Consider the following 12,855-nt stretch of genomic DNA (forward strand, 5'->3'; position numbering starts at 1 on the left):
ACTTTGGGAGGCCAAGGTGGGAGAATCACTTGAGCCCCCAGGAGTTTGAGACCAGCCTAGGAAACATGACAAGACCTGGTCTCTACAAAAAATACAAAAATTAGCTGGACGTGGTGGTGCACACCTGTAGTCCCAGCTACTCGGGAGGCTGAGGCAGGAGGATCACTTGAGCTTGGGAAGTTGAAGCTGCAGTGAGCTGTGATCATGCCACTCTACGCCAGCCTGGGCAACAAAGCAAGACCTTGTCTCAAAAAAAGAAAAGAAAAAAGAAAAAGAAAAGAAAAACATTTACTCTTGATTTGTTTTTCCACTTGAGTATTACTTTACAACTAGAAGGACATTATTGCTTTGGACATGTTTGGGCCAAGAATATGACAGGACTCCCTGCAGGGTTCAATGTCATTGTAGCAGCAAGTAATGGCTGTTACAACACAGCTTCAGTCTTCAATTCCTTTTAGCTCTGGGGTGCAAGGTTGAAGAGAACATGTACCACTCAGTCCTGCTCAGCCACCTCATGTCCACACTGGCTCAACAACAAAGTCCCAAAGTTAAAAACTGGAACCGGAGAGTGTTTGAGAGGAAGTTGATCCTTTGTTTTATAGTGCTGAGAATTTAGGAACCTCAATACAGAAGAAAGGGAGCTCCCAGAAAGGCCCAACTGGGACTCTGCCCCTGTTTCCTTCCATCTCAATTCAAGTCTAGAAAATAGACCATCAGACTTCAGCTTAAACATTTCAAAACTCTTCTTCTCATTACAAGTGGGTATGTTTCTAAACAATGAGTAACCCTGAGTTTTCCCATCACATCAGATTTTCCTGATGACTGTCATTTCATACATGCCCATCTCACTGTAGATCATTTTCACGGATCTTAAGTTTGCTGCTTTCCCTGAATAGCAAGTGATGAGTGATCCTTAACAAATGTACTGAAAAAAGAACATTTATGGAAACTTTTGCATAAAAATGTTTAATCTCTTTTTATTCTAATAATTTACCCCTCTAGTGTGGGCTTTGCAAGTCTATACTTTGTTTATTGCCTCTCTTTGAAATAGAGTAAGCTTGTGACTGGTGTACTCTTCATAAAGACAAGTTACCTTAATCAAATCCCTAAGAAAAATGAGCTGTGGATAAGCTGAAATGTTCTCTATTGATAAAGACAATAGTAATGTTTTAACCTAGAAAAGGTATGAAATTTCCATTTTAAAACTAAATGCCTACAAGTATTTTCTCTAAGGAAAACAAAACGCTTAATAGTTTTGAATTCTAGTCTGTGAAATTTCTACATCTGTCCTAACCATAAAGATTTAACATGTTAAAAGGTCTAATTTTATATTTTCTATAAAGAGAAAATATAATTATATTTATAATTATAATTACGGAGGCAGAGCTATACCTACCATCCCTTTAATGTGAAGTGAGTCCATTACAATCTGTCCACAGAGCTGTATAACTGATTGAAACTCCAAAGTGTAATACAGCATTATTTATTCAGATGATTTAAAACCAGGCAGGATCAGGATCTGCTTTTCCAGACTTATCTCCTATTATTTCACCCGAAATGGTCAACATTCTTACAAGCTGGGCTACTCGTGGATCTCAGAATGGAGCCAATGTTTTTCCCTCTTTGCACGTTTGCTCATGGTGCTCTCTTCATCTTGTGAAGTGGTTCTCTACCCTCCCCCAACAATTTTGTGCTATAAACAGGTCCCCAAAAGCCATTCTTATTAGATATACCCAATATTCCTCTCAGCAATTCGATGTGATCCCTAAATTCTTTAAATTTCTAAGGACAAGAAAGGAGGGAGGACAGAAGAGAAAAAGAAGAATGGAGGAAAATTTCCTTTAGCATTTTGCTAACTCCCATGTGGCCAATAACAATTTTGCAAGGCAGAACATTTTGTCTATTCAATTGCCTTAATACTCCAATAAGAACATAGGCTTCTTGAAGGCAAATGACATATTTTATCCATTTTTATATCCCTCATAGAATAGGGGCCAATGTCTGACATATAGTAGATACCTATTATACATACATGTCTGTCAAAGTGCACGAAATTCAAATAAATATGTCAGAGCTTACATTCTGTATAACAGAAAAATTGATAGAGTCCCCAAACAGCAGGAATCTGGGAATGTTTCTCTATGTGAATTGATTCACTGACCCCTCTGCCAAACCAACAAGTGACAATTAGGTAGAGGAAGAAAGGATCCTTTCATGAGCTTACTCTGTACTTGGTCCAGGGCAGTCAATGAGTCAGCACTAAAAATGAGGTTCCATTCTACAGGCAGCTCTCACTCCACTGCCTCGCTCATCTCCCTGCCTCCTTACCTCAGTTTTCGGTTATGTGCGCACACATCCACAGCAGGGCTGGAAAGCCGGGGCAGTAGCTAACTTCATATCCTCCTATGCTCCCCATCCCTGCCTTTTCTCCTTCCTATTCCACATTGTATCGTCATATGTTCATGTCTCATCCACCAATCAAGCCTGGCTGAAAAGCCACCTGTCCATGAGACCTTCCCTGATGTCTCCAGCTGGTAGAAAGCTCCCTCCCTTTGCATTTGACATGACTCACCCTACGTACTGTTACTTTCACTCAAGATGAGAGTTTACTGATGTTCATACTTAATATCCCTTACTTGGCCCTAAGTAAGTTAAGAGTATAAAAATTTCCAAAGCATCTTTGTATTTCCTAGTCCAGCAGGTGTAAAATAAATACTTGTTGAACAAGCATTTGTGGCACACACCTGTAATCCAAGCTACTTGGGAGGCTGTGGTGAGAGGATCCCTTGAGCCCAGAAGCTCAAGACCAGCCTGAGCAACATAGCAAGACCCCAACTCAGAAAAAGTATTTGTAATGTTTGTTGAACAAAAAATTGTCATTTCCCAAAAATATAACTTCAAACAAGAGTATTCCTATAAAAACAACTGTACTCTGACTCACTGGATCTTAATGGTCAATAGGCATTTTGCAAGTTAGTGAAGAAATGAATTGTAAACCATCTGTAGAAAGAAAGAGCCCAAAGAAAAGTTATTCGGAATTCTAGGCCGGGACACTAAGAAGACAGGAAAGCTCAATGCAAGAGTGCTTTATTGGTCCTAACTAGTATTGGGCACCTTCTCTTATGGATACAAATGCAGGCCAAGAGATCTCTAGGTTTCTCTGCAGGCTGAGGCAGAACTTAGAGTATGCAAGTCCCACAAGAAATGGGGATAGCTCTGGACCAATCTGGGGTCCTAACTGGCAAAGTCCTTTGGTCTGGACACTCATGGCCTTAAGCCACTCTGTAGCAGGCTTGAAAGCCCAGGCCAACTCCATAACCAGACTGGTGTCCTCATGTCCCACAGGGCAGAAATACCCTAAGACCAATTCATCGAGAGGTAGTTGTGGTAGAAAGCAAGCAAGCCTAGTCCCTTAGTCCCTTAGATGCCAGCTTCCGTTCTGATCCTAACTAGTCAGTCATACATGACCTTAAGCAACCACCGAAGCAGAATCACTTAATCCCTCACTACATCAGTTTTCCTGTAAGTAAAGAGATACTATATATACAGGGAGGATTATAATTATTACATACCTATTTTTGTTTAATTATCCACTCCAGGCGATGAGGAACACGATATAATTAAGCACCCTATGTTCACATGGGACTGATACCATTAGTTCAGTATTGTGCTTATATAGCATAACAACTGCTGCATTCTGTTCAATTAATCTTCATCAGTGTTCTAAATACATGAAGACAAAATTTCCTGGTTCTTACAGCACCAGTGAAAGTACTCCCTATGTCCAAGCATACAAATTATAGATTAGCAGTTAAAAAGATTGTATATCCCATCAATTAGGATGAAATGAAGCTGCTGAATTCCTACTGGCAGTTACATGCCTTGTTAGAGAGCTCAGGACCTCTGGGCTTGAGACCCAGATCTGTCACTAATAAGCTTGTTCTTTTGTGAGAATCTCAGTTTCTTCCTCTACAAAATGAGACTGTTAACACATCGCTAATGTTTCAGCTATAAGATTCTATGAATTTTATTTAGATGCACAAAGATGTTGATTTGAAAAGACATAGAGGAACGTGACTCTCTACAAACCTTGCAGAGTATACCTTCTATAGAAAACAGAATTTTCTATTGCATTTTCTGTGGGTACCACGTAAAGGTTAAGATCAGAGACTCATAAATTGTAAATCCACTGCCAAAAAGTTCAGCCTAAACAGCAATTAAATTTAAATCTTGTTGTATAAAGGGGCATCTGCTTTATTTCAAGTCTAATCAACAAGAGGTCTGCAAAGAGGACCTCATTACTTGGACCAAACAAAAGTATGTTCATTAAGTAGCAAGTTCTTCAGTTTCCATTTAATTACTGTCTTAAACCATTCTCCACAATCTTATGATAAATCTGGTATGTCCTTGCTTCCAAGTTAGAAACAGTCAGGGTCCAGTAAATAATAATGCAAAAATGGAACACTACAGTAGTTTGAAATTGCCTTATAAGCTGAGCCAGCTATTTCCATATCTAAGCAAGTTTTGCTTATGCTGGTGTCATGTAAATTACCTTTCCTGAAGTTTTAGCTTCACATTTAATTTAAACAATGCTGTTATCTGCCTCTTTTCCATCTGGCCACTTTTGGTGGAATAATTAGATGCCTGAAGGCTTTTTTTAAACTGCAAGAAACACATGTACATGTTTTCCCACAGTGATATGAGGGGACTTCTCGGGCTGGATTGTTTAAATGGATAATTATTATGAAAGACTAGCTTCTCAGCTAAGCTTTAAGAGACAAGCTAGAGTAAAATAAAGATAATTTATGAAACTGCCTAAGAATAATCTCAAAAATGCCTCACTGAAGGGAAACTGCATGGATTTCATATTTCTAATGAAGCTTTGAATCAGAAGTTCTTATTTCTATTCTTTAAAACGAAAAAAATCACAGCACAGTAGTGTACATGAGTGATGTGTAAGGCAAGGTAGAGGGACTCTACCAAATGTTTGCTATTCCTTTTCTCTCATCAATTGTAAAAGAGAAAAGACTTTGGCCACCATCTGCTGTCTGCATAGATATCTCTGGGATTTTCTCTCTCCCCTCCCACTCCAGACTCCCTCTCTTTCAAACACCCTTTTTATAACGCATAACGCACGTGATCTTTAAAGTCTCCTCACTTGAAATTTTCCTTCTGAGAGTGTCTGCACCATTCTGAAAAGTTTATTGTAAAACTAGTAGTCTTAGATGAAAACTCCAATGTTCTATAGCATGACACATAGGTGGTAGTTACCAGATTTGTTTTTGACTAATAAGTAGGTATTCAGAACCTTCACAGTCTTCCCAGTGAGTCACAGCACCATTCGCGTGGAGCCTCCTTGCCAATGTCCCTTCTACTCTTAGGCTACTTCATGATAAATTGTAATATATCACAGAACATCAAATGATCGTTAAAGTGTATCATGCTATGGTCCTCCAAACAGAAGAAATTCTCCTTTCTCTGAGAAACAGAAATGCATGTAGAGTTGCAAAGAATCAGGAATGGCTAAGGGGATGAGCGGATGACAGTGGTTCAAATGTATAACCTCTTAAAATGTAAATGAAATGTATGGTTTTCCTATAGCAGATATATATGAACAAAATATTTCTATGTGTAAAGACACATACAAATATCAATACTACGGATAGCTCTAGTCATACTGGCTCTCTGGGGAAAGGTGCAGACTCAGGTGATACGATGCTTCTTACTGGACCAAAAGTTAATGGAATCAAAAGTCATCTGTTAATATCAAAACGGAAAGAATTGCCATATCAGGGGCTCAAACACTTGAACATCCGAGGTAAGACCCTTTTGAGCTTGCAAATCCTAAGTATGTCACCCTGGTCCAGTTAGAGACACCGCATTCTCTACCTTGTCCACCTGTGATAGACACTTGTACATGGCCCTTCAATGTCAGAAGTACCCACCTGGCGTCTGTTCGGGTGTCCCACCGAGAGCTGGAGCAGACTGCTCATGCCTGGTCAACCTCATAGCTTAAAAATCAACAACAACTCTATTGAAATAAGCATTACAGACAACTGGAGCCTAGAAAATATACTCAGTGCTAACTGTATTGGATAGTAGGGGCAGGTTTCGTTTTTCTATTTGTAATTAACATCACATAAAAGTTGTTTATGTAACAAAAGTTTTGCAGTTTTTATCTGAATCATAAGAGCATCCTTCAATGTTACTTCATCTTCAAAATGGTCATGTGAATTAATGAACAAGAAATGACAATAAATAAACTTTACATTCCAAACTGATCAGTTAGGATATAAATAGAGCTGGAAAACTCACATAAAATTAGTTATTTATTTAATTTGGGTATTGGTTTCTAGGATTTAAACAGTTTCACCTGGGGCCTAGCACTACCATTGGTTATTCTTCAATGATCACCTATGATTATCTTTGCTCCCTGAAAAACTGGGTTATTGATTACTTAAAGAACTTTCATTCATATTTAACTCTCCCAAAGTTTAAAAGAACACATTGCCATAGCTTGTCATAAAATAGAGAAAATGTAATGAATAAAATCAAATCATATTTATGATTAAAAATGGTTATGTTATATAAGGCTGTCTTCTAATAAATGCCAATGAAAAACAAACCTTTCATATTCTGACAGGGTAAGAAATAGGTTTTGGGTCATTATTTTATTTACTTCACAGTGATTAGTTAAAGATTAAATCACTTAATAAATTTTACAAGTTAGTAATATATTTAAACATACTCATTCATTAATATGGTGATTTAGTAATGAACTTCTAATTATTTGTCCTTCATGAGTCATTACTAATCATTAGAGTTTATCTAGTCATTTGGTAATTTAAGGAAAATTTTATTCTCTTTAAAACTATAATATAAAGAAAGATCTTTTATAGAACAAGTATATATGGTCTTTTTAAAAATATTGGCAATGAAGCTTATTTTTATTTATAAATTATCTGTTGAAGATGAGCAGAAATTCAATTTCTCAGCCTCATTTCTCTATTTCAAAAGCAACCATTATTATTGGTTTGTCTTGGGGGTCTTGTGTGGCTGCTTCTATCAGACATGAAAAAAAAATACATTCCAAATTTCAACTCTCCCTCCTTAGCCGCCATAGGTCTTATTACCTAAGTCATATTCAGAAAGCTCTTACGATACAAGGCTGGTGGTGCAAACTTCGGTGTTCTAGGACTTAGGAGCAAATGTGTCTTCTAAGTTGCACGCCAAGCATCAATGCATTTGCTGCCTTTTACATTTCAAAAACATCTACTGTTGGATCAGGGCTTTGCTATCCCAGCAAACTAGCAAAAGCAACCCTAGGCATTTATACCCCTGGGGTGATTCTCTAGGGAATCTGAAAGCCAAACTTATTGAACAAACTTAGTTTGCTGAAGGTGCTATACTCTCTGTGAACATTCAACAAGACAGGTCAGCCTCAGAAAGACATTAAACAGATTTAATGGAAGGATGAAAGAAGATACTCAACGAATTTTGGAGGTCAGGGTCTCAGGGAGGGAGAGTGCTCTCTTGGATTCCACGGGCCCTTTCACACTGTCCCTCAGGGAACGTACGCTCTTCTGGCGGTTTCTTGCAAAGCGAGCTCTCTTGATCTTCCATAAGGCTGCATCGCTGAGGTTAGCAACATTGGTCCTCACAGCAGTGATGGCTTTGCAAAAGGAATTACAGAGACTATCACTCTCCTTTACATAGGGCTATGTAATCCACCTAGTCTAAAACAGTCCATCTGTGTAGAGTTTCAATATTAAAATGCATTTTTCATGGATATACATCTCCCTCTCTGATGAGTCCTACATAAAAAAATGACTATTGCCTATCATGATTTTTTTTTCTGCTTAGACCACAAGATTAAATTATCTAATTTTGTTATCATTGGATAGTTGAGTGACGAAAGTCTTTTCTCCACCTATTCAGAGCTGTAGGTAACTGATTAATAGCAAGAGGCCAGGTGTGGTGGCTCATGGCTATAATCCCAGCACTTTGGGAGGCCATGGTGGGAGGATTCCTTCAGGCCAGGAGTTTGAGGCCAGCCGGGGCAATATAGCAAGACCCCCATCTCTACAAAAAAGGAAAAATTAGCCAGGTATGGCGGCTCACCCCTGTAGTCCTAGCTACTTGGGAAGATTAGCTGGGAGGATTGCTTGAGCCCAGGAGTAGGAGGCTGTAGTGAGCTATGATGACACCACTACACATCAGTCTGGGCAACAGAGTCAATGCAATTCCCATCAAAGTACTATCATCATTCTTCACAGAGCTAGAAAAACAATTCTAAAATTCATACGGAACCAAAAAAGAGCCCACATAGCCAAAGCAAGACTAAGCAAAAAGAACTAATCTGGAGGCATTGCATTACTGGAGTTCAAACTATACTACAAGTCTATAGTTACCAAAACAGCATGGTACTGGTATTAAAATAGGCTTGTAGACCAAAGGAATGGAACAGAGAACCCAGAAACAAAGTTAAATACTTACAGCCAACTCATCTTCAACAAAGCAAATAAAAACATATAGTGGGGAGAGGACACCCTATTCAACAAATGGTGCTGGGATAATTGGCAAGCCACATCTAGAAGAATGAAACTGGGTACTCATATCTCACTTTATATAAAAATCAACTCAAGACAGATCAAAGGCTTAAATCTAAGATCTGAAACCATAAAAATTCTAGAAGACAAAATCAGAAAAACTCTTTCAGATGTCGGCTTAGGCAAAGAGTTTACGACCAAGAATTCAAAAGCAAATGCAACAAAACCAAAAATAAACAGACAGGACCTAATTAAACTAAAAAGCTTCTGCACAGCAAATGAAATAATCCGCAGAGTAAACAGACAACCCACTGAACAGGGAAAAATATTCTCAAACTATGCATCCAACAAAGGACTAATATCCACAATCTATAAGGAACTCAAACAAATCAGCAAAAAATAATGATAATAATAATAACAACAATCCCATCAAAAAGTAGGCAAAGGACATGAATAGACAATTCTCAGAAGAAGATATACAAATGGCCAACAAACATATGAAAAAATGCTCAACATCACTAATTATCAGGAAAATGCAAATTAAAACCACAATGAGATACCACCTTACTCCTGCAAGAATGCCATAATTTAAAAATCCGAAAATAATAGATGTTGGTGGGGATGTGGTAAAAAGGGAACACTTTTACACTGTTGGTAGGAATGGTAATTGGTACAATCACCATGGAAAATGGTATGGAGATTCCTTAAAGAACTAAAAGGAGATCTACCATTTGATCCAGCAATCCCACTACTGGGTATCTACCCAGAGGGAAGGAAGTCATCATAGGAAAAAGGTATTTGCACATGCATGTTTATAGCAGCACAGTTTTCAATTGCAAAAATATGGAACCAGCCTAAATGCCCATTAACCAACAAGTGGATAAAGGAAATGTGATATATATATATATCGTGGAATACTACTTGGCCATTTAAAAGAATGAAATAATGGCATTCACAGCAATCTGGATGGAGTTGGAGACCATTATTTTAAGTGAAGTAATGCAGAAGTGGAAAACCAAATATCATATGTTCTCACTTATAAGTGGGAGCTAAGCTATGAGGATGCAAAGGCATAAGAATGACAGAATAGAATCTGGGAACTTTGGGGGGAAGGGTGGGAGGGGGGTGAGGGATAAAAGACTGGGTATAATGTACAATGCTCAGGTGACAGGTACACCAAATCTCAGAAATTGCCACTAAAGAACTTATCCATGTAACCAAAAACCACCTATGTCCCCAAAATTATTGAAATTTAGAAAGCATGCAATAGTGAGTTTGCAAGGTGCAAATATACTTCCAAAAATTGCTCACAAACGTTATAAACATAATGACTGAATCATATTTAGGGAACACACAGTCATAAATGGTTATCATAGGTCAAGGAAAAGAGAAGAATTCTGATTTGGGAATGCCAGGATATGCTTCAATCTATGGATTACTACAGCAGCTATTCAATAAGCATTTAATGAGTTGAGTGTATGAGGTCAAGGCATCCTCTGTAGAGGAGTTAAATGACATGCCAATGTCTTCTGTTTGTCTAGGCAAGCACAATGGAACCATAACGGTTTACAGCAAGTTCTTCATTTTACTTACTTGTAGGAAAAGGAAATTCCTTGTTACAATCCAAATGTAGCTGGGCTTCCAAAGAAAGTGTCTCAAATCTATTGACAAAGAACTCCCAGCTCAAAGCAGGAATATCCTGCTTAAGAAAATGCAAGAGTAAAAGCTTGCTCAAAATTGTGGGTCTGTCTTTAACCACAGTATCAAACTGGAAGTCAAGACAAAGACACAGACCCTGGGAAAGAGAAGAAAAAAAAAAAAGAAGAAGAAAGTCAGATATAAACATCTAAGTTATTTCAAAGCTGACATACTAGGCAAAGTCAATGAAACAAGGCAGCCTACCCAATTCAAACTTATAATGTAGAATGATCCCACTGGAATCTTTTTTGATTGGAAGTTTTCGTAGGAAAGAAAAATGTAGAAGAGGAATTTATCTTCATTGTAGAATATCTCTTGAATTTTGATTCAGAAATCTGAACTAAATGTATGCTATTGGTTTTCTAATGCATTAAATAACAACCACTTAATCCAAATACCCTCAAGTCAATGCATCTGGTTTTTTGTTGTTGTTGTTGTTGTTGTTTGTTTGTTTCTTTGTTTGTTTTTTGAGATGGAGTCTCGTTCTGTCGCCAAGGCTGAAGTGCAGTGATGGGATCTCAGCTCACTGCAACCTCCGCCTCCTGAGTTCAAGCAATTCTCCTGCCTCAGCCTCCCGAGTAGCTGGGACTACAGGCACGTACCACCACGTCCGGCTAATTTTTTGTATTTTTCGTAGAGACGAGGTTTCACTGTGTTAGCCAGGATGGTCTCAATCTCCTGACCTCGTGATCTGCCCGCCTTGGCCTCCCAAAGTGCTGGGATTACAGGCGTGAGCCACCGCGCCCGGCTGCATCTGGTTTTAATGTCTGTAGCCATTAAGAGGAGCATACTTTCAAAGCTACATTTTAGAATACACAAAAAGATGGTCCAGAAATCCACTTTCAATCCAAAATTTCATGATTCTGAAAAAAGCAAAGTCACCTGGTTTTCTTGGAATGTGAGTGGAACATAGAATGTTAATTAAAGTTGGAATGGATTGAGAACCCTTTCCTCGAGTTGACCATTCCCCCTCTTTTTAATAGAATGAGATTTAAAAATTGCAGTTCATCCAAACATCCCATTCATTAATTCAGCTGTCATCTAATGAGTGCCTCCTATGTTCCAGGCCCTAAGCAAGTGGTAGGACGTAGAAGTACCTGGTAAGATCAACAGAGAGGAACTATTCAGAAGTCAACTGGAGATTTTACAGAAAAAAAAATGTGCCACAGGCAGCATAACCCTTCAGTCTTTCAGATTGTGCAAGCTTACCCTTGCTTCTTGGTCTTAAAATGCAGGAAGAAGCTTACACTGGATTGGGAGACAGTGTATGCACAAACACACACACACACACACACAGCTAAGTATGTGGACTGTATTATGAATCAGTGCTGAACTTCCTCTGCTGCTAACTAGCTATGTGACTCTGAAAAGGTGGCTTAACCTTTCTAACCCTCAGCATCTCTATCTGTAATATGAGAACACACAAAAGGTTACTGTGAGGATTAAATGAGATAATGCATAACCGGACACTTTTAACACACTGCCCTGGAAACACAGTAGCTATCTGAGGAATGTTAGTTCTTGCTATCACTAGTTTAATAATAACAACAAAATAATAAATCAGATGCAACATGGAGAAACAGTAGATCAGAACTTTGGAGGCTCTAGTCTTGATTCTCTCACTAAATCACTTTGTGTCCTTTGATAAGTCACATTATCTCTCTGAGACTTGGTGTCGCCACTAAAAAATAAAGGTTCCAAATAAGATAAATATACCACTCTATCCAGTCCTCATATTTCTCGTCTCCTTGGCTTTAATTTGTGATGTTTTGTTATGGTAGCATATTTACTTCCTCATATTTTACATTGATTGAAACTATAACTCAGGCCAGGCGCGGTGGCTCAGGCCTCTAATCCCAGCACTTTGGGAGGCCGAGGCAGATGAATCACTTGAGGCCAGGGGTTTGAGACCAGCCTGGCCAACATAGCAAAACCCTGTCTCTACTAAAAATACAAAAATTAGCCAGGTGTGGTGGCATAAGCCTGTAGTCCCAGCTATTTGGGAGGCTAAGGCATGAGAATCACTTGAACCCGGGAGGTGGAGGTTGCAGTGAGCTGAGATCGCACCACTGCACTCCAGCCTGGGCAAGAAAATGAGACTCTATCTCAAAACAAAACAAAGCAAAAAACTATAATTTATTTGATTTCTCTTAGCATCTAGCTTCTAACAACAGGGGCCTCCAGCCCAGGAGCTAGCTAAGTGGTGTGAGATAAACCAAACTAGTTTTAAAATCTGCCACACACACACACACACACGCACACACATTATGCAATAGTTACATCTGTCCAAAGTAACATCAGCATATGAACAAAGACTGAAAAGAAAGTATCAACAAATGGGCCAGGCAGTACAGCTCACGCCTATAATCCCAGCACTCTGAGAGGCCAAAGCAGGAGGATTGCTGGAGGCCAGGAGTTCAAAACTAGCCTGGGCAATATAGCATGACCCTGTCTCTACCAAAGTTAGAGTTAAAAGTTAAAAATTCAGTGGATATGGTGATGCATACCTGTCGTCCTAGCAACTCAGGAGGCTGAGGCAGGAGGATCACTTGAGCCCAGGAGTTTCAGGCTGCAGAGAGTTATGATCAGCCTGGGCAACAGAGTAAGA

The 12,855-nt window shown here is 38.9% G+C and overlaps 1 protein-coding gene across 2 annotated transcripts in view; it reads right to left on the reverse strand.

Moving 5' to 3' along the window:
- The window catches only part of UNC79 (unc-79 homolog (C. elegans)), a 357,370-nt gene that overhangs the window by 97,571 nt on the left and 246,944 nt on the right, over positions 1 to 12,855 (reverse strand). The window contains exons 25-27 of one of the 2 annotated variants that reach the window (XM_011951564.1): positions 10,143 to 10,344; positions 7,493 to 7,672; positions 5,946 to 6,011 (exon numbers count right to left, since the gene is read on the reverse strand). In XM_011951564.1, coding sequence (XP_011806954.1) covers positions 5,946 to 6,011; positions 7,493 to 7,672; positions 10,143 to 10,344 — 448 coding nt within the window. The remainder of the gene's footprint in view (positions 1 to 5,945; positions 6,012 to 7,492; positions 7,673 to 10,142; positions 10,345 to 12,855) is intronic. The other variant, XM_011951565.1, reaches the window with a different exon arrangement.

The sequence above is a fragment of the Colobus angolensis genome, unplaced genomic scaffold (genome assembly GCF_000951035.1).
Source record: "Colobus angolensis palliatus isolate OR3802 unplaced genomic scaffold, Cang.pa_1.0 Scaffold32, whole genome shotgun sequence".
Lineage (NCBI taxonomy): Eukaryota > Metazoa > Chordata > Mammalia > Primates > Cercopithecidae > Colobus > Colobus angolensis.